Source organism: Dendrobates tinctorius, unplaced genomic scaffold, assembly GCF_039654945.1.
Source record: "Dendrobates tinctorius isolate UK_male_01 unplaced genomic scaffold, ASM3965494v1 ptg000256l, whole genome shotgun sequence".
NCBI classification, from domain to species: Eukaryota; Metazoa; Chordata; class Amphibia; order Anura; family Dendrobatidae; genus Dendrobates; species Dendrobates tinctorius.
This window is the reverse complement of record NW_027361923.1, coordinates 1,380,578-1,400,451: the sequence shown is the minus strand read 5'-3', so window position 1 is coordinate 1,400,451 and position 19,874 is coordinate 1,380,578. Positions and strand designations below refer to the sequence as shown.

General features: G+C 42.2%; 1 protein-coding gene across 1 annotated transcript; it reads left to right on the top strand.

Annotated features, from left to right (window-relative positions):
- The first annotated feature begins 741 nt into the window (after positions 1–741).
- On the top strand, positions 742–18,585 carry LOC141069056 (collagenase 3-like). The gene is made up of 5 exons (XM_073558355.1): positions 742–861; positions 14,059–14,279; positions 15,112–15,260; positions 15,459–15,584; positions 16,224–18,585. The coding sequence occupies exons 1-5, from the start codon at positions 751–753 to the stop codon at positions 16,400–16,402; spliced, it is 786 nt and encodes a 261-aa protein (XP_073414456.1). The 5' UTR covers positions 742–750; the 3' UTR covers positions 16,403–18,585.
- The last annotated feature ends 1,289 nt before the right edge of the window (positions 18,586–19,874 follow it).

The window sequence follows — 19,874 nt, the reverse complement described above, 5'->3', positions numbered from 1 at the left end:
GGGAGCCATGTGCTAAAGAGGTAATTGACCCAGGGCGATAGTTTTTGTCAGGTGCTCTAGGTGGGACAAAGCATCTAATAATTAATTTGCATATTTATAAAATAATGGATTTCTCAGGAATAAACCATCAGAGCGCAAATACAAAGCTATTAAGGCATTTATCTTTCCATACAGGAAAGATGTATATCTTTGTACCGTGTTAGCCAGTAGATAGAAGAATATTTAGAATTGAGAGTCCTCGGTGGTCGATACCTTTTAATGGCGAACTGAAAAGATGGTAACAAATTGCAAGCTTTCGAGACTACTCAGGTCTCTTCATCGGGCTAGACTAATACAAAATCTGATGTTGTATTAGTTAATACCTGATGAAGAGACCTGAGTAGTCTCGAAAGCTTGCAATTTGTTACCATCTTTTCAGTTAGCCATTAAAAGGTATCAACCACTGAGGACTCTCAATTCTAAATATTCTTTTATCTTTCCAACGATTAAGGCAGAGTAAACTTGCTGAAAGATTCCTTTTAAGGAAGGTACTATTTATTGTAATTGTTTGGGTTTTCCACAGTATAAAATGCGTGGGCCGATATTTGCTGATCTATGATTACACTGGACATGTGTCCGTGACTATTTAAGAAGTATAACTGTAAAAAGACCTCAGTTACACAATGAATCCCTAGATTGCAACACACCTTCAGCTATAAAACAGGATGATGTGAGTGGCACAGTACAGAGCAGGTTGTGTACTCTGATACCATGATGCTAGTACATTGCTTGGTCCTGCTTTCACTGTGTTATGGTGCTCCTGCCATGCCAAGACCCCAAAACAACGCAGACGTCAGTTCTTCCGATCAGAATTTTGCAGAGGTATGGTTCTTTATAATAATAACAACATAAAACTAGAAAAGGGTAATATAGTTTAATCAATTAAGAGAATTTAATATATAATGAAAGGTTACAAAATGTACTAATATATACATTAATTTGTCACAATTTTCAAGATTTGCTGTTGTACAATAGAAAACTTCATTGTTTTCCACTACGATTAGAAATCTTGACTTTTTGCAAGTTGCCGTAACTGTACTGTAAGTGTAACCAGTCCTGTATCTGTGTATTGATCTTGTGACCTATGTAGTTTTTTATTCACAGTTTTTTATTCTATAGGTGTAAACAATGAAGGTTGAATGAATGAAAGCAGGGTTGAGAAATGTGAAGAAATTATGCAGACAGTAAGGCCTCTTTCACACATCCGGTTTTCAGCATCAGTCGCGATGCGGCGAAAAGTGTAAAAACCGGATCCGGCGCCGGTTGCCACCGGATCCGGTTTTTCCCCCATTCAGTTTCATTATTGCCGCATCGCGCCGGATACCTATGCGGCGTATCCGGTTTTTGCCTGATCCGGCAAAAACAGCCTGTCCGGCGTCTGGAAAAAACGTTCCATGTAACGTTTTTTTGCAGCGCCGGACTGGCTTTTTCCACAGCGCATGCCCGGACTCTGTGAATGTTAACCCCACAAGTGCCCGGCGAGAGAGAGAGAGATCTCTCTCTGTCACCCGGACACTTGTGAGGCTGGTTTCACATTTGCGTTTTTTAGCGCTGGAAAAAAACGCTAACCTGCGCATGCGTTTTTTCCCCTATATTTAACATGGGTGCGCATACCTGTGCGCTTGTAAGCGCATGTATGCGATTTTCATGCGCTGCGTTTTTTTGGGGTGTGCGATTGGATTTTCCAGACGCATCATGTTGCATTTTTTGGCCCTGCAAAAAAGCGCATGCGCACATATGCGCACGTTTTGCGCTAAAAATGGCCATTATAGCCTATGGATGCGCATATGTGCGCACTGGCATGCTCATGTAAGCGTTTTTTTGCATATGCGTTTTTTTTTTTTAACCATGGAATTTAGGGGTTTGAGTTAGAGTTAGGGTTAGTTAAGGGGGTTTAGGGTTAGGGTTAGGGTCAGGGTTAGGGTTGGGTTTTGGGTCAGGGTTAGGGTTTAGTATGGTTTGGTTAAGGGTTAGGGTCAGGGTTAGGGTCAGGATTAGGGTTAAGTATGGTTTTGTTAAGGGTTAGGGTCAGGGTTAGGGTTAGGGTTAGGGTCAGGGTTAGGGTTAGGGTCAGGGTTAGGGTTAGGGTCAGGGTTAGGGTTAAGTATGGTTTTGTTAAGGATTAGGGTCAGGGTTAGGGTCAGGATTAGGGTTAAGTATGGTTTTGTTAAGGGTTAGGGTCAGGGTTAGGGTTAGGGTTAGGGTTAGGGTCAGGGTCAGGGTTAGGGTTAGGGTTAGGGTCAGGGTTAGGGTTAGGGTCAGGGTTAGGGTTAAGTATGGTTTTGTTAAGGATTAGGGTCAGGGTTAGGGTCAGGATTAGGGTTAAGTATGGTTTTGTTAAGGGTTAGGGTCAGGGTTAGGGTTAGGGTTAGGGTCAGGGTTAGGGTCAGGATTAGGGTTAGGGTTAGGGTTAGGGTCAGGGTCAGGGTTAGGGTTAAGTATGGTTTTGTTAAGGGTTAGGGTCAGGGTTAGGGTTAGGGTCAGGGTTAGGGTTAGGGTTAGGGTTAGTTAGGGTTTAGGGTTTGGGTTAGGGTTAGGGTTAGTTAGGGTTTAGGGTTTGGGTTAGGGTTAAGTATGATTTGGTTAAGGGTTAGGGTCAGGGTTAGGGTTAGGGTCAGGGTTAGGGTTAGGGTCAGGGTTAGGGTTAGTAAAGTCATGGTTTGGGTAGTGTGAGGGGCCACCTAAAAATGTTGGAAAAAAACGCAAACGCGGTAAAAACGCGCTAAAAACGCATACAAACGCATAAAAACGCTGCGTTTTTTTCATGCATGCTCATAAAAATGCTTGAAAAAAACGCAGCAGTTGTATGCTTATGTATGCGTTTTTTCAATGCGTTTTTTTGCGGGAAAAACACGCTGCAAAAAAAAGCAAGTGTGAAACTAGCCTGAGAGATCTCTCTCGCCGGGCACTTGTGGGGTTAACACTCACAGTGTCTGGGTGAGAGAGAGAGATCTCTCTGTGGGGTTAACCCCACAAGTGCCCAGCAAGAGAGAGAGATTCTCTTGCCTGGACACTAATGTTAACCCCCCATGTCTCTCTCTCTCCACCCCCCTCCCCTCTCCTCCCCTCCCCTCTCCTATCCTCTCCTCCCCTCACCTCCCTTTCAGCAGCTGTCTCATTGGCTGCCTCTGTCCTGCGGCTCCTTTAATAATGTCCGAGCCGTATCATCTCGCCGCACACACATCCGGTGTCACGGCTGCAGGCCGGATCCGGCGGCCCGGCTTTTCGCCGCACGCCACCGGACACCACACACCGGATGTGTGAAAGTAGCCTAAAATGGAAAATTGTGTAGATTTTTTCCAACAAGCACTAACCCTGTGAGCTACTAGCAATGTCACTCAGATGGGTTTTATCAGTTTATTTAAAATCGCTAAAACTTTCTAATCTGCCTTCTTTTAATTTAACAGCAGTATCAATATAGTTTTGCTGTCCGTGAATAGGAATAGGTAATAGGAATAAGTAAATTCAAAGGCTGGAAATGTGCATTGCAATTCTTGATACATTTGCATCCCATCTAAGCATTGCTCCGAAAGTTAAATATATTAGCACAGCAACAGAAATGTCTCCATGGTAACAGACTACAAACAAACTCATTGTAGTCTGATTCTGCTCTGATTCTTCTTTCTATCTGTCCCATACTTATTCCCAACATAACAAAATAAAAGTTAGAAAGATATAAGGAATTATAATAAAGTATAATTGTTTAGACAGTGTAAAGAATGTTTGTAGTATGATAAACAATTAAGTCTGTAGACAAAATGAAATGAGATTGTTAAAACGAATCTGTCATAATCTCAATCCCTCCAAACCGCATATTCAGCAGGTGAAATAAGCATTGAACACGTCACTAATTTTCTAAGTAAATATATTTCTAAAAATGCTACTGACATGAAATTCTTACCAGATGTCGATAACAACCCACCCAATCCACACAGGCAAAGAAATGAAACTATACATATCAATAATAATAATAATGAGAAATGATGCAGGGAAAAAGTATTGAACAAGCTAACTGAAAGTTAGTTAATACTTCATACAAAAGCCTTTGTTGGTGTTATCTGCTTCAAGACATCTCCTGTATGGAGAAACTGGTCGCATGCATTGCTCAGGTGTGATTTGGTCCCATTGTTCCACACAAACACTCTTCAAATCCTGAAAGCTCTGTGGGCTCCTTCCATGAACTCTGAGCTTTAGTTCCTCCCACACATTTTCTATTGGATTCAGGTCAGGTGATTGGCTGGGCCATTCTAGCAGCTTTATTTTCTTTGTCTGAAAGCGGCTGAGAGTTTCTTTGGCTGTGTGTTTGAGATCATTGTCTTGCTGAAATGTCCACCCTCATTTCAACTTCATCATTCTGGTAGATTGCAGGTTCTTTTCAAGCGTTTATCAATAAATTTATCAATTCATCCTTCCTACAGTCAGATGTAGTTTGTCAGTGCTGTATGCTGAAAAACAGCCCCACACCATGATGTTCCCATTTCTAAACTTCACTGTTGATATGGTTTTTTTGGGGTGATATGCAGTGCCTTTTGTCCTCCATACATGGTGTGTGTTATGGCATCAAAAGAGTTCAAATTTGGTCTCGTCTGACCAGACTATATTCTCCGAGTATTATACAGTCTTGTCTAACTTTAAAAACGCTTGAACATGCATTTTGTTCAGCAGTGGAGTCTTGCGTGATCATTGTACATACAAGCCATGGAGGTTCAGTACATTTCTTATTGTTTGTACCTGCTGATTCCACTTCTTTCTGTAACTCTCCACAGATGATCCTTGGCTCTTGGACCACTCTTCTGACAATTCTTTACATCTGTCTGAAGTCTTGCTGGTAGCAAATGGTTGTGGCCAGTTTATGTTGAAATGATGTTCTTTCCACTCTTACATTATGCATCCAACAGCGCTCACTGGAACCCTTAGTAGTTCAGAAATTCTTCTGTAACCAATGCCATCAGTTTGTTTTGCAACAATAAGGTTGCAAATGTCTTAAGACAGCTTCCTGGTGTTACCTATCCTGAAATGTTTCTTCCATAATGAGACACCTTTTTATAGACCATCAGTTGAAACTGGTTGACATTATTTTTCGCTAAGTGGCAGGATTGCTTTCTAATTATTGATAGATTTCAGTTGGAGTCATGACTTTACATTGCATTTTGCACTTCTCTTTCTCCATGTGTTCAATACTGCTTACTTGTGTCATTTCTCATTATTACACATAACTTAATTTATGGACATCTTTGGTTTGATGTCTTTGCCTGTGTGGATTTGATGGGTTGTTACCAACATATGGTGAGAATTTCATGTCAATAGCACCATTAGAAATATATTAACATAAAAAAATGGGTGATAGGTTCAATACTTATTTCACCTGCTGTATGGACATACGGGTCTTTAAAATGTAAATCCTTCAGCACTTTCATATCTTCTAGCTGTTTCTGCATTCCCGAGTATTGAGCATTTTCATCCATATTCAAAATGAGGCTATAAGTGCGCTGGCTGTGATGGAGCACTCTCTGAGCCTCTGCCTCTAGAGGTTCTTTTCTCACCCTGGACCTAAAGAGGAAACTCTTTAGCGTAATTAATAGCCCATTATCTTATTTAGTTCACTGATAGTGCTATTATGGGAAACATACTCAGGAGATAGAGCCTCAGGAAGTGCTGCATCATGCCCAGAGCACTTAAGGCATTGTGTTGCATATACATAAAAATGCTAATTTAGGGGGATGCCACAACAGATAGAAAGAAAATATAATATAAAGGTGCCAATTAATTGAAGAGTTTTTCCAAAGTTGATTAATTTTTTAAGTTAAATGCTCTGGAACAAAAATGAACGTGGGCTACTGCCACACTCAATGCAATGGGACTTTTTATTATTATTATAAAGGAACATTAAACGTAGAAATGAAATTTACATGAAACAAGAAACATAGTTGTTCTTACTATTTGTTACGCTCTAGGACTTTTTGCATGATCCTGAGACAGCCAATCTTTTAGTAGTCATACCGTGAACACTGCCTTCTTCAGCTAGGGGCCAGTTTAATCCCGACCCAAATAGCAAAGGTGTGAGACTTATCAATTTTTTTTACTACAGACATGGTGGGAAGGCAGAAGGCATCTGATGCAGTGAGTTGTCTTACAGCAACACGCAGGACAGTGAAGAGAAGGAGTCACACGGAAAATATCTATGTATTTCTCCATATTTATTGTGATATGAGGGAAAATGAGATTGAAGAAAAGGAAGAGATTATAAGATGAAATAATAAATGCAGTTCATAGATAGATAGATACTACAGTATATATTTCAACTCATTACAGATTTGCTAATTTATTCAAGTGAAGTTGAATTCTAATTTTACAAAAGTTGTGTAACGAATGGAAGCGGAGGCACAGATGGTGAAGTTCATTTTCATTTTTTTATTTTTAGAGTGGAACCTCGGGACCACGGTCCGGGGGGCTCCGAAGGGGGCGTGACTAGTGAGCCCCAGGTATCCATAGTAAGATCCCTCGAACAGGACCAGAGTGGAATACCTGGGGGACACAGGTGCTACCTCCAGTTAGACCCTGGACACGTGGCAGCTGTCCCAGCAGGACGAACGGGTAACAGATATAACAGATCTGATGGAGCTGACCGGTGCACACCGGGCATGAGTGGTGAAGCTGGTACTGGTGAGGAAGGTCAGGTTCCAGGTAGATGATAGGAAGCTGGCTCCAGTACTCTTGGCGTAGCCCTCGGGTTTGAATGGCGAGTGGCGGAACGGGATGGCACTTGAATCGATGGATACTGATGTCATCTGAGATAGTTGAACACTGATCACAGATACACTGCGGAGACAAACAGTATGAGCAAGTGCAAATGGATTGCTAACGCAGTGCAGACCGAACAGGGACTGAACCGGATGTAGCAAGAGTAGATACTCATTGCTCCGGCACTCTCCCTATGGAGGAGAGGCCAGAAATAGTAATCAGTGCACTGCCATTGGTTAATTGCTATTTTCAAAAAATGCGCACTGTCCCTTTAAGAGACCAGAGGGAAGCGCACACGCATCCTAAGCATTCTCCCTGAAGGCCTGCTGGCAGCGTGCCAGGAAGTGAGGGAGAGAAACAACAGCAGGACACCGAGGGACAGAGCACGAGGATCCAGACATCAAGGCTCCCCACAGTGCTTCTTTACAGTCTAATGGAGCCCCACACACACAGTATAGGGCTGTCCCCTCACACACAGTATCATGCAGGAGACACACAGACACACACACACACTATAATGCATACACACAAAAGGCATAGTACAGCCCCTCCACACACAGTATAGTGCAGCCCCCACTCAGTATAATGCAGCCCCCAAACACACACACTGTATTGTGCAGCAGACACACACACACACACAATACTTACCTCTCCTCCTCATCTCCCCGCTGCTCTGGCATCTGCAGAACATCTCATCAGCTCCAATGCTGGAACACACTGCTGAGTCAGAGGCAGAGGGGGAGCGATGGGAGACATGACGCTCTCTCCTTCATCACCGCTTTCAACTGTATCGGTATCTATGATGCCGCTAAGTTGAATGCGCCGGCCCCTCTTACTCACTGGCCTCATAGCAGCAGTGTGGTGTGCTGCTATTAGTGGCACGCCACTGGCTTGGGGCCCCTGGAGGAGTGAGGGCCCTAGGCAGCTGCCTGGTCTGCCTGCCCTTAACGCAGGCCCTGCTGGTGAGGTATTAGGTTTGTTTGTTTGTTTTTTTGTTTTTGCTTTCTTTTTTTTAATCTTATGAAAAATTCAATTTGCAGAGAATATCTTTGCTGCAAATCTAAATTCCAGGATATAGCTAAATTTAATCTCATTAGATCTGCTCATCTTTAGTATTTGTATATACAGGGGTAGACATACCAGGAGGTAAGGGGGCCACATCCGGCTCCAAGGCAGGTGAAATGTGCTTTACGATGAGCTATTGGACTGCAATGGGCCTATTTATCCTCTGTCTATTTCTGCTGCTGTATATACAGTATACACTGCTCAAAAAATAAAGGGAACCCTACACACTCTTACTGAGCTGACTCATGGGTGTTAGTGACCTTCCTATCATTTCTACCTGTTGTTTATTCCATTGGCACAACAGCAGGAGAAATTGAATCACAATCAGTGCTGATTTCACAGAAGTGTGACTGACTTGGAGTTACATTTTGATGTTTAAGTGTTCCCTTTATTTTTTTGAGCAGCATATACTGTATATACAGGGTGGGCCATTTATATGGATACACCTAAATAACATGGGAATGGTTGGTGATCCAGATCGGCGCGCTGAATTTGCAGAATGGGCAAAACAAAAATTGGAACAGGACCCTCAGTTTACACAGAACATTATGTTCAGTGATGAGTCAAACGTTTTTTGGCTGGGCCATTTATATGGATACACCTAAATAAGATGGGAATGGTGACAGTTTTCTTGCGTAGGGTGTCTTGCATTGAAATCTGCTGCAATGACTCGGTTACTGCGTTCACCAGACATCAACACAATTTCTATCCGCTCCTCATGTGTTCACCTCTGCAACATGTCAATGGCTGTAAACAAACAGAAACTTGCAAATAACTCAAGAAAGAAAAAAGTTACGTTAACTCCTTAGTGACAGAGCCATTTTACAGCTTAATGACCAGGCTAATTTTTACAATTCTGACCACTGTCAATTTATGAGGCTATAACTCTGGAATGCTTCGATATGACTTGTGTTTATTTATGAAAATAATGGAAATATGACGAAAATTTTTTAAATTTTGCAATTTTCAAACTTCAAATTTTTATGCCCTTAAATCAGAGAGGTATGTCACACAAATTACTTAATATATAACATTTCCCACTGTCTACTTTACATCAGCACAATTTTGGAAACAACATTTTTTTTGTTAGGAAGTTATAAGGGTTAAAAGTTGACCAGCGATTTCTCATTTTTACAACAAAATTTTAAAAAACATTTTTTTTTAGGGACCACATCACATTTAAAGACACTTTGAGGGGTGTACATGACAGAATATACCCAACAGTGACACCATTCTAAAAACTAGACCCCTCATGGTGCTCAAAACCACATTCAAGAAGTTAATTAACCCTTTACGTGCTTCACAGGAACTGAAGCAATGTGGAGGGAAAAAATTAACATTTAACTTTTTTTTTTTACAAAAAAATTACTTCACACCAATTTTTTTTTATTTTCACAAGTGTTAAAAGAGAAAATGAACCACAAAATTGGTTGTGCAATTTGTCCTGAATACGCCGATACCCCATATGTGGGGGTAAACCACTGTTTTGGGTGCACGGCAGAGCTCAGAAGGGAAGGCGCGCCATTTGATTTTTTCAATGCAGAATTGGCTGGAATTGAGATCGGACGCCATGTTGTGTTTGGAGAGCCCCTGGTGTGTCTAAACAGTGGAAATCCCCACAAGTGACACCATTTTGGAAACTAGACCCCCTATGGAACTTATCTAGATGTGTGGTGAGCACTTTGAGCCCCCAAGTGCTTCACAGAAGTTTATAACGTAGAGCCGTAAAAATAAAAAAATATTTCTTTCACAAAAATGATCTTTTCACCCCAAATTTTTTACTTTACCAATGTTAGCAAGAGGAATTGGACCCCAAAAGTTGTTGTGCAATTTGTCCTGAGTACGTTGATACCCCATATGTCTGGGTAAACCTATGTTTGGGTGCACGGCAGAGCTCGGAAGGGAAGAAGCGCCGTTTGACTTTTTCAACGCAGAATTGGATGGAATTGAGATCGGACACCATGTTGCAGTTGGAGAGCCCCTGATGTGCCTAAACAGTAGAAACCGCCCAAAAGTGACCCCATTTTGGAAACTAGATCCACCAAGGAGCTTATCTAGATGTGTGGTGAGCCCAAGTGCTTCACAGAAGTTTTTAACGCAGAGCCGCGAAAAAAAAAATCATTTTTTTCCGCAAAAATCATTTTTTAGCCAATTTTTTATTTTCTTAAGAGTAACAGGAGAAATTAGACCCCCATAGTTGTTATGCAATTTGCCCTGAATACGCTGATGCCCCATATGTGGGGGAAACCACTGTTTGGGCGCACAGCAGAGCTCAGAAGGGAGGGAGCACTGTTTGACTTTTTGAACGTAACATTAGCTGGAATAAGTGCTGGTGCTATGTCGCGTTTGGAGACCCCTGATGTGCCTAAACATTGGAAACCCCTCAATTTTAGTTCCAACCCTAACACATCCCTAACCCTAATCCTAACCCTAACCTTAATCACAACCCTAAACCCAGCACACCCCTAACCCTAATCCCAACCCTAACCATAACCCTAACCACAACCCTAACTCCAACACACCCCTAACCCTAATCCCAACCCTAATCAAAACCCTAACCTCAACACACTCCTAACCCTAATCCCAACCCTAACCATAACCATAACCCCTAACCCTAATCCCAACCCTAAGGGTATGTTTCCATGATGCGTGCTAGCAACGCTTTGGACGCAGCGGATACCCGGCTCAGCCCAAAGCGCTGCCGGTTTTTGTATGCGCGGTGATTCCAGATGTGTTCATTGAACACATCCAGAATCACCTCATCCTATCCATAGACTGGGTTATTTACCTTGCGGAGACGAATTGTCTCTGCAAGATAAATAGACATGCTGCGGTCTAGAAAGATGCTCCGCATGTCTGTAATTTCGGGTGTGACACCCGTGTCCATGCATGCATAGTGGAGACGGGATTTCATAAAATCTCCTCCACTATGCTGTAACATTTGGACACTGTGGATTGAACGCTGCGGCTGTATGCAGCGTTCAATCTGCAGCCAATCCCTCCAACATATACTACGTGAAAACATACCCTAACCATAACCCTAATCACAACCCTAACCCTAATCCCAACCATATCCCTAATCCTAACCCTAATCCCAACCATAACCCTAACTTTAGCCCAATTGTAACCCTATTAAAAAAATAGAAAAAAATATATATTTTTTTATTTTATTATTTAGTGGCCAGTGTCAGGTAGCTGCTGCAAAGGCAAATAAAATAATGGGATGCATTAAAAGAGGCATAGATGCTCATGAGGAGAACATAATTTTACCTCTATATAAGTCACTAGTGCGACCACACTTAGAATACTGTGTACAGTTTTGGTCTCCGGTGTATAAGAAAGACATAGCTGAACTGGAGCGGGTGCAGAGAAGAGCGACCAAGGTTATTAGGGAACTGGGGGGTCTGCAATACCAAGACAGGTTATTACACTTGGGGTTATTTAGTTTGGAGAATCGAAGGCTTAGGGGTGATCTTATTACAATGTATAAATATATGCGGGGACAATACAAAGACCTTTCTAATGATCTTTTTACTCTTAGACCTGTGACGGGGACAAGGGGGCATCCTCTACGTCTGGAGGAAATAAGGTTTAAGCATACTCACAGACGCGGATTCTTTACTGTACGAGCAGTGAGACTATGGAACTCTCTGCCATATGATGTTGCAATGAGTGATTCCCTACTAAAATTTAAGAAGGGACTGGATGCCTTTCTTGAAAAGTATAATATTACAGGGTATATACACTAGTTTCCTTAACATTATGTTGATGCAGGGAGCTAGTCTGATTGCTGTATGTGGAGTCGGGAAGGAATTTTTTCCCCAATGTGAAGCTTACTGTTTATCACACTGGGGTTTTTTTTGCCTTCCTCTGGATCAACATGTTAGGGCAAGTTAGGACAGGATATGGGTTGAACTAGATGGACTTAAAGTCTCCCTTCAACCTTCTCCTTCTCTACTCCCCTCTTATCTCCTCTTCCCACAATCACATACAAGATTTCTCTCACGTATCACCCCTACTCTGGAACTCTCTACCACAACATATCAGACTCTCACCTACCATCGAAACCTTCAAAAAGAGCCTGAAGACCCACCTCTTCCGACAAGCCTATAACCTGCAGTAACCACCGATCGACCAAACCGCTGCACGACCAGCTCTACCCTCGCCTACTGTATTATCACCCATCCCTTGAAGATTGTGAGCCCTCGCGGGCAGGGTCCTCTCTCCTCCTGTACCAGTTATGACTTGTATTGTTTAAGATTATTGTACTTGTTTTTATGTATACCCCCCTCACATGTAAAGCGCCATGGAATAAATGGCGCTATAACAATAAATAATAATAATAATAATAATAATAATAACATTAATTACTATGTTACTATTTTTCCCTAACTAAGGGGGTGATAAAGGGGGTTTATATTTTTTTTTATTTTGATCACTGTGATAGGGTTTATCACAGTGATCATAATGTACATGGAATGAATGGAATCTGCCAGGTGCCAGCCAGCAGTTCTTGGCGGGCGCACTGGGCATGCGCCCTCCATTTTCTTTACAGTAAAAAGATGCCAGGATCTGCAGGAGCCATGGAAGGGGGGACACCGGGAGATACGAGGGACAGATCGGGGGTCCCGGGGACTCTATTTCTCTCCCCTCTGATGTGCGATCACATCAGAGGAGAGAGAAATTAAAATGCGAAATCGCGGCTTTGTTTTTTGTTGTTGCGGTCGCCGTTATATGGTTAATAACGGCGATTGCAACACCGGGGTCGGTAAATATCGACCTGAATCATGTTCTCTGGGGTCTCGGCTACCCCCTGCAGCCGAGACCCCGGAGAAATTCCATCTCTGGGGGGGCGCTATTTACTTTTTCCACAGTTTCGTTAATTAATAGCACTTTCCTTTAAGCACCCTTAACTACCGCAGTTAAAAGGCATATCGGCAGTGGTTGAGGGGTTGAAACCAAGCACACCATTGTTTTTCTTGTGAAATTCTCAATAAGTTTGATGTGTCACATGACCCTCTTCCCATTGGAAAAAATAAAGTTGGATACAAAATGGCCGACATCAAAATTGCTACCATGGTCACCACCCATCTTGAAAAGTTTTCCCCCTCTGATATACTAATGTGCCACAAACAGGAAGTTGATATCACCAATATTCCCATTTTATTTAGGTGTATCCATATACATGGCCCACCCTGTGTATATATTATTATTATGCATTTATATAGCGCCATTTATTCCATGGCGCTTTACATGTGAAAAGGGGAAATATAGACAAGTATAGTAAACAGGTGTAAGACAAGGGACACACAAGTACATAAGGAGAGGGGACCCTGCCCGCGAGGGCTCACAGTCTTCAGAGATGGGTGAGGATACAGTAGGAGAGGGTAGAGCAGGTCATGCTGTGGTTCGGTAGACCAAGGATCATTGCAGGCTGAAGGCTTGTTGGAACAGGTGAGTCTTCAGGTTCTTCTTGAAGATTTCCGTTGATGGTGAGAGTCTGATGTGTTGCGGCAGGGAGTTCCAGAGTATGGGGGAAGCACAGGGGAAGTCTTGTATGCAGTTGTGGGAAGAGGAGATAAGGGGGGAGTAGAGAAAGAGATCTTGAGATGATCAAAGGTTGCGTGCTGGTAGGTACATAGAGACCATGTCACAGATGTATGGAGGAGACAGGTTGTGGATGGCTTTGTATGTCATGGTTAGGGTTTTGAATTGGAGCCTCTGGGCGATAGGAAGCCAGTGAAGGGCCTGGCATAGGGGGGAGGCTGGGGAATAGCGGGGAGACAGGTGGATTAGTCGGGCAGCAGAGTGTAGGATGGACTGGAGAGGAGCCAGAATGCTAGAGGGGAGGCCAGAGAGTAGGAGGTTGCAGTAGTCGAGGCGGGAGATGATAAGAGCATGCACAAGTGTTTTTGTGGTTGAGGAATGAGCGGATCCGGGAAATATTTTTGAGTTTGAGGCGGCAGGAAGAGGCGAGGGCTTGGATATGTGGTTTGAAAGAGAGCGCAGACTCGAGGATCACCCCAAGGCACCGAGCGTGCAGGACTGGGGAAAGAGAGCAGCCGTTGACATTGATGGATAGGTCTGGTGGAGGGGTAAAGTGAGATGGGGGAAAGATGATGAATTCTGTTTTGTCCATGTTCAGTTTGAGAAAACATCACATAGTATACTTTTTTTCATTAACCAGTCTCTGTATCTTTGACTTTCTCCCAGGAATACTTAAACAAATTTTATTCCTCCAATGCTAAACAAAAAAGTTCATTTACGGAAAGACTTGAGGCAATGCAAAGATTCTTCAAGATGAAAGTTACAGGACAGCTGGACACAAACACAATGAACATGATGAAAGCACCAAGATGTGGCATGCCTGACGTGGCAGAGTTCTCTACATTTGGTGGAAGACCAAGATGGCAGAAAAATTCTATCACCTACAGGTAGGTTTCATGAACATTTGTGAAAGCTGGGACCCAAATATTTTTTTTTATAATTCCTACCTAAACAGTTATTAAACAGCATGTCTCATTCTGGAAGTCTTAGCATGCTCATTTTCTTTATTAATTTTTGTACACATTTTCATAAAGGCCTGCCCCACTCAAACCTAGAAATATTCTCAAAACAATACAAAGAGATCATATTAGTAAATTACAAATTTAGCAAATATTTAAAGTGGTTGCCCAGGTCTTTTACAATGATGGTCCATCCTTATAAGATGTACCTCACAGCTCCGTCAACTGTATAGTGGCTGCCGCTGCCGGGCACTGCACATATTGATTCGAATCAATAGGGAGCGGATGTGAGGTACCTAACAATGGCCACTATACAGTTTACGGAGCTGTGCCACAGCCGATTCCGGAAATAACTGATGGGTGAAGGTGCCAGGTGTCGCACTCCCATAGATCAGATATTGAGGACCTACCTTAAGGATAGGCCATCAATGTAAACATTCTGGACAACCCCATTCAAACATAATTATTATTTAGTTATAGAGATTGTGACTTTATCTTTTTTTATATACATGTTTAGAAAATGAGGAAGGTCCAAAAAGTGTATAATACACACAAAGTGAAAATTTCCACACGCCATACACTCAACTTTTTGGACACAGCTTATTTCAAAATTCTCCAGCATTTTGCTTAATACAATTTCTCACCGCGTAGATCAGTTTTACCACATATTCGCTGCCAAGTTCAGTGTTTTTATGTTTCCTTTTAATTACTCTAAAAATTGAGGATTATTATATTAGAGATATATTGTCTTCTTGCACAGAATTGTGAATTACACCCCAGATCTTCCCACTCGTGTGGTTGACGATTCAATCCAGAAGGCATTCAGTGTCTGGAGCCAAGTCACTCCTCTGAGGTTCACGAAAGTGAACAATGGAGAAGCAGATATCCTCATCCAGTTCGGGGCACGATGTAAGCTCTTTAGCATACTTTTTAATAAAATGAAATATAATTTAGTATATATTCAGCTCTCATAACATTTAATAGAATTTGTCTATGTTTTCATTGAAATTTTTGTATTTTTGCTGCCATCAAAATTCCAGAACCCCAATTTGCACCATTATAGTAAAAAAAAAAACATAATGACTTTAAAGGACACATTTTTTGCAGCACATGGTGATCAGATTCCATTTGATGGCTCCAATGGTGTCCTTGCTCATGCCTATGCGCCCGGTGCTAGAATCGGTGGTGATGCCCACTTTGATGAAGATGAAAGATGGACAAACAGCCGAGCAGGTACGATACTGCACAATTACAATGTCTCACCTCTAAATACATTTCTTTAAAATAAAAATGAATAAAAATTTAGAAATCTCCCTGATTGCATGAAGAGAATCTATCATGTACTTACTTTTAGCGCCATAAATTAGTAAATTAGGAGATATTTTTTATTAATTTATTTTTAATTTAAAAAAAAATCCTAGTAGTGGCCATATTTTAGGCACTGACTTCATTCCTGTATTCCCTGTATAGACAGTGGAGCACGTGTGCCCTTTATGTCAGCTACAAGAAATGGAATTTATTTTGAAAAATGGGCCGAGTAAGGTGTAAAATGTAGAAAACAAACAAATTAAACTGTGACCAGGTTCTAAATATCCTGTTTTGTTTGGATGGACATGTGACTGCTACAGCCAATCACTGGCAGCAGCAATGATCCGTAGGTCACCGCTTCGGCAAATTATTGGCTGCAGCATTCACACAACCATTTCTGTTGGAAGAAGAAACTATGAGACTGGTGGTGACCAGTCATACTTGGAGAGACCAGTACCACTCATACTTGGAGAGCAATAGTGAGGATCAGTAAATGCACATACAAGAAGCCACGTACATCTGCTGAATATATCTCCTTTTAACCTACATAAACTTTTTGTTTAGGCTTCAATCTGTTTCTGGTGGCTGCACATGAGTTTGGCCATTCCTTGGGACTCAATCACTCTCAAGACCGGCAGGCCCTGATGTTTCCAACCTACCGCTATGTAAATACAGACAATTACCGCCTGCCACAAGATGACGTCAATGGAATACAGTCACTGTATGGTCGAAGGCGCAAGTAACTCCTATAGAAACCTGCCAGAATGGATTTTATCCAAGAGCGGAAAAGCTAATTATTGGTATAAACTATAAACGTGCAATAAATATATAAATATAAGATAAGAGTATCTGAAAATACAATATAGATTACAGCAACGTTAGCGTGCCGCATTTGCAATATAACAATACCAATTGTACTAATGATTTGTATAAGGTAGATCTCTACTTATGTTGTATCTAGAAGATTTGAAAATGAAGGTTCAACTAATTTGTATCTCATTTGTATTGTCGGCCCAAAAGAAAGATCTTTTATATCAATGATGCCTTGCCGAAAAGGTTATACCAAAATATACCAATGACATGATCAAGTGCTTTCCCTTATTGTCCAGGAACAGAAAAAAACTGTCAAAGAGATTTTCAAGAGGTTTTTGGAGCAGTATCTGAACTTCCCAAATCCTCCTCTAAATCTCAAAACACCTCAAAAACGTTGAGTTTCCGTTCGGCTACTGCTTCGAGAACTGAGCAAAAAGACTCAAATAGAAAATAAGAGTTTAGTTCTCTTTATAGGAACAGCAGCACTTTTGTCGTAGGCTGAGACTGATATTGCAGCTCAGTGTAATTCAAGGGATTAAGGATGAATTGCAATACGAGGGACATACCAAGTACACTGGAAAATGCAAACCCCATCTAATTTGTTACAATTAGTGATGAGCGAGTATACTCGCTGCTCGGGTGTCCTCCAAGTATTTTGGTGTGCTCGGAGATTTAGTTTTCATCGTCTCAGCTGCATGATTTGTGGCTGCTAGACAGCTTGAATACATGTGTGGAATGCCTGTTTGTTAGGGAATTCCCACATATATTCAGCCTGTCTACAAGTCATAGAATCATAGAATCGTAGAGTTGGAAGGGACCTCCTGGGCCATCTGGTCCAACCCCCTGCTCAAAGCAGGATTCGCTAAATCATCCCAGTCGCAAATCATGCAGCTGAGACGACTAAAACTAAATCTCCGAGCACGCCAGAATACTCAGAGATCACCCGAGCATGCTCGGGGAGACCCAAGCAACGATGCTACTCGCCCATCACTAGTTACAACTGCTTGAAATGTGAAAAATAATGCAAGTAAAATTCTAGTGCAAATTAAAAAATATAAATAATATATATATATATATATATTGTGAGGTAGCGCTGTCATTTACTTGGGGAATTCTCGCTTGGCAGCGAACAAAACACATCCGGCAGGGGTTTTCCATCAAACATAGCAGTCCATGCGGTTTATTATGCAGCATAAACCGATAGAAGCAATCAACAAAATTTCACATAAAGAGCAGAGCGTCCATTATAGCTTCCCTCAGTAAACCCAGTGTTCACACAGGTTGCTCAATGTCCAGCATACAGGCTCTCTTAGCCTCATTTATCTCACCCACGTCAGGGTCTCCACATGGTTCCATCACTCATGCTGCAGACGTCCATATCCCTCCAGGGAACTTTCAGGCTCTGGCAGCCATTACACACAGCCACACACCGGCTGTTAGCCAGGAGACAATCCTGGGCACGGGACCTTCTGCTCTGGACCAACCAACCAGGTCCCTGCATTCACCACATGTGACCTACCCTGGCCACATTATATGGTCTGTAGCCACACCCACCGAGTCATGTGACTATGACCTCATCACAGGTCCTTCACACACTCACATAGCCTTTTACTACAGGCGTTTTCAGACACACCCCTGGGTGGGTTTGTAGGTAACCAGACCCCCCCAACTCTCTAGTTACCTGGAGACTTCTCCCTTACATATTAACGCATCTCAGCAAAGACCTTGCTGATCACACATACATAAGTCTCCATCTCAAAACCACCCCCTTTGAGATACCTAACGGCCATTCAATATTCTGGCATTCACCCTTTCTCCTGGGACCTCCACACAGCGCCCCCTAGCGGACACAGTGGTTACTACACCACAACATATATATATGGAAAAATTTAAGCTGGCGCTACTGCCCTTATAACCAAGTGTATGGAGCTATGGGGCACTTACAAACCACAAGTCAATGGCTACCTATAGTGCTGCCACAATGACATTTCAGAGCTAATCTACTTTTACTATCTTAAATTCATAATGGCTTCCTTTATACTAAGAGGAATTTTTTCTGTATCGTGCTTTGGTTTTCTGTGCAAATGCAATAATAAAATAAATTGATAAAATATTCCTTTGAAACTCTCAAATCTGTATCTACACTTTAGTACTCCTGTAGGGTCTGACCATCTGGCATGACGTGATGCTTCTGTACGCCGGCAGGTCCAAGTGTACCACAACAGTGTTGAGCTTGATAGGCTCCTTTAACCACCCAAGGTGCAGGATGTTCTCACCACACTGGAAGGCCTAACCTAACCTCACAAGACAAGAGAAGAGATCACATTTTTTATGTGACAGCCTCAGCATTCTCAGAGCCCGCACTACACATAACACAGTGGGGGCGACGTACTGATCCTGTCTATTATTTATACAGTGTAAACTAATGTGCACTAAATGTTTCTGTGATTCATGCTGAATAATATGTAAATTGTCTCTTCAGGGAGGAACAGTACTAGAACTCTAGTCCCATCTAGTCCTCTGCATATTTAATTTCCCAGAGGAGCACGCATGGCTTATAAGTCTGACATTAACCCCACAAATATTATCCCACTTGCCACCGCACCAGGGCAAGTGGGAAAAGCTGAGCAAAGAGCCAGAATTCTACTTCAGGACCAAGCAGAAACTATCAGAATTTCTCCTAAACGCTACAGAATTGTGAGTGTGACACCGGTGTTCTACTGTGTTAGGGAGTAGAGCAGGATTCTTTAGCTAGGATGCTATAGCAGCATGGCCTGATTATCGGAAGCCAGATAGGAAGTTAGAAGAGAGTAGTTTATAGAAATTTTTTTTACTGTCTGTATTGAACTTTGCATTGCCATAGCTGGAGCACAGGTTGTGTAAAACACTCTAGCTACTCCTTCCTGTATCTATTATTGTATTATCATTGCAAGAACCTTTAGTCTTATTTTCTGACATAAAATCATTTGCCTTTTAATAAAGCCGGTGTTTTGCTTCTGCTTCTTCGTCCACTGTACTGTATTTGAATCCTGCCTGGCGGTGTCGTTCAGTCACCGCTACACAGCCTAAGACCAAGATCAGATGGCCGTATTCCATGGTCCTTGTATGGAGAACAAAGCCCAGACTGATCGCCAGCCTCCTGACCTAGACTAAACCTCTTAGGCTGCTTTCACACATCCGTCTTTTTTAATCCGACACGATGCGGCGAAAAGTGTGAAAACCGGATCTGGAATTGGATCCGTTTTTTTCACATAGAATTTAATGATCGCCGCATCGTGCCGGATAGACATGCGGCGCCTCCGTTTTTTGCCGGATATGGCAAACATGCGCCCTCCGGCGTCTGCAAAAAACGTTGCCTGCAACTTTTTTTGCAGCGCCCGAACGGCTTTTTAAACAGCGCAT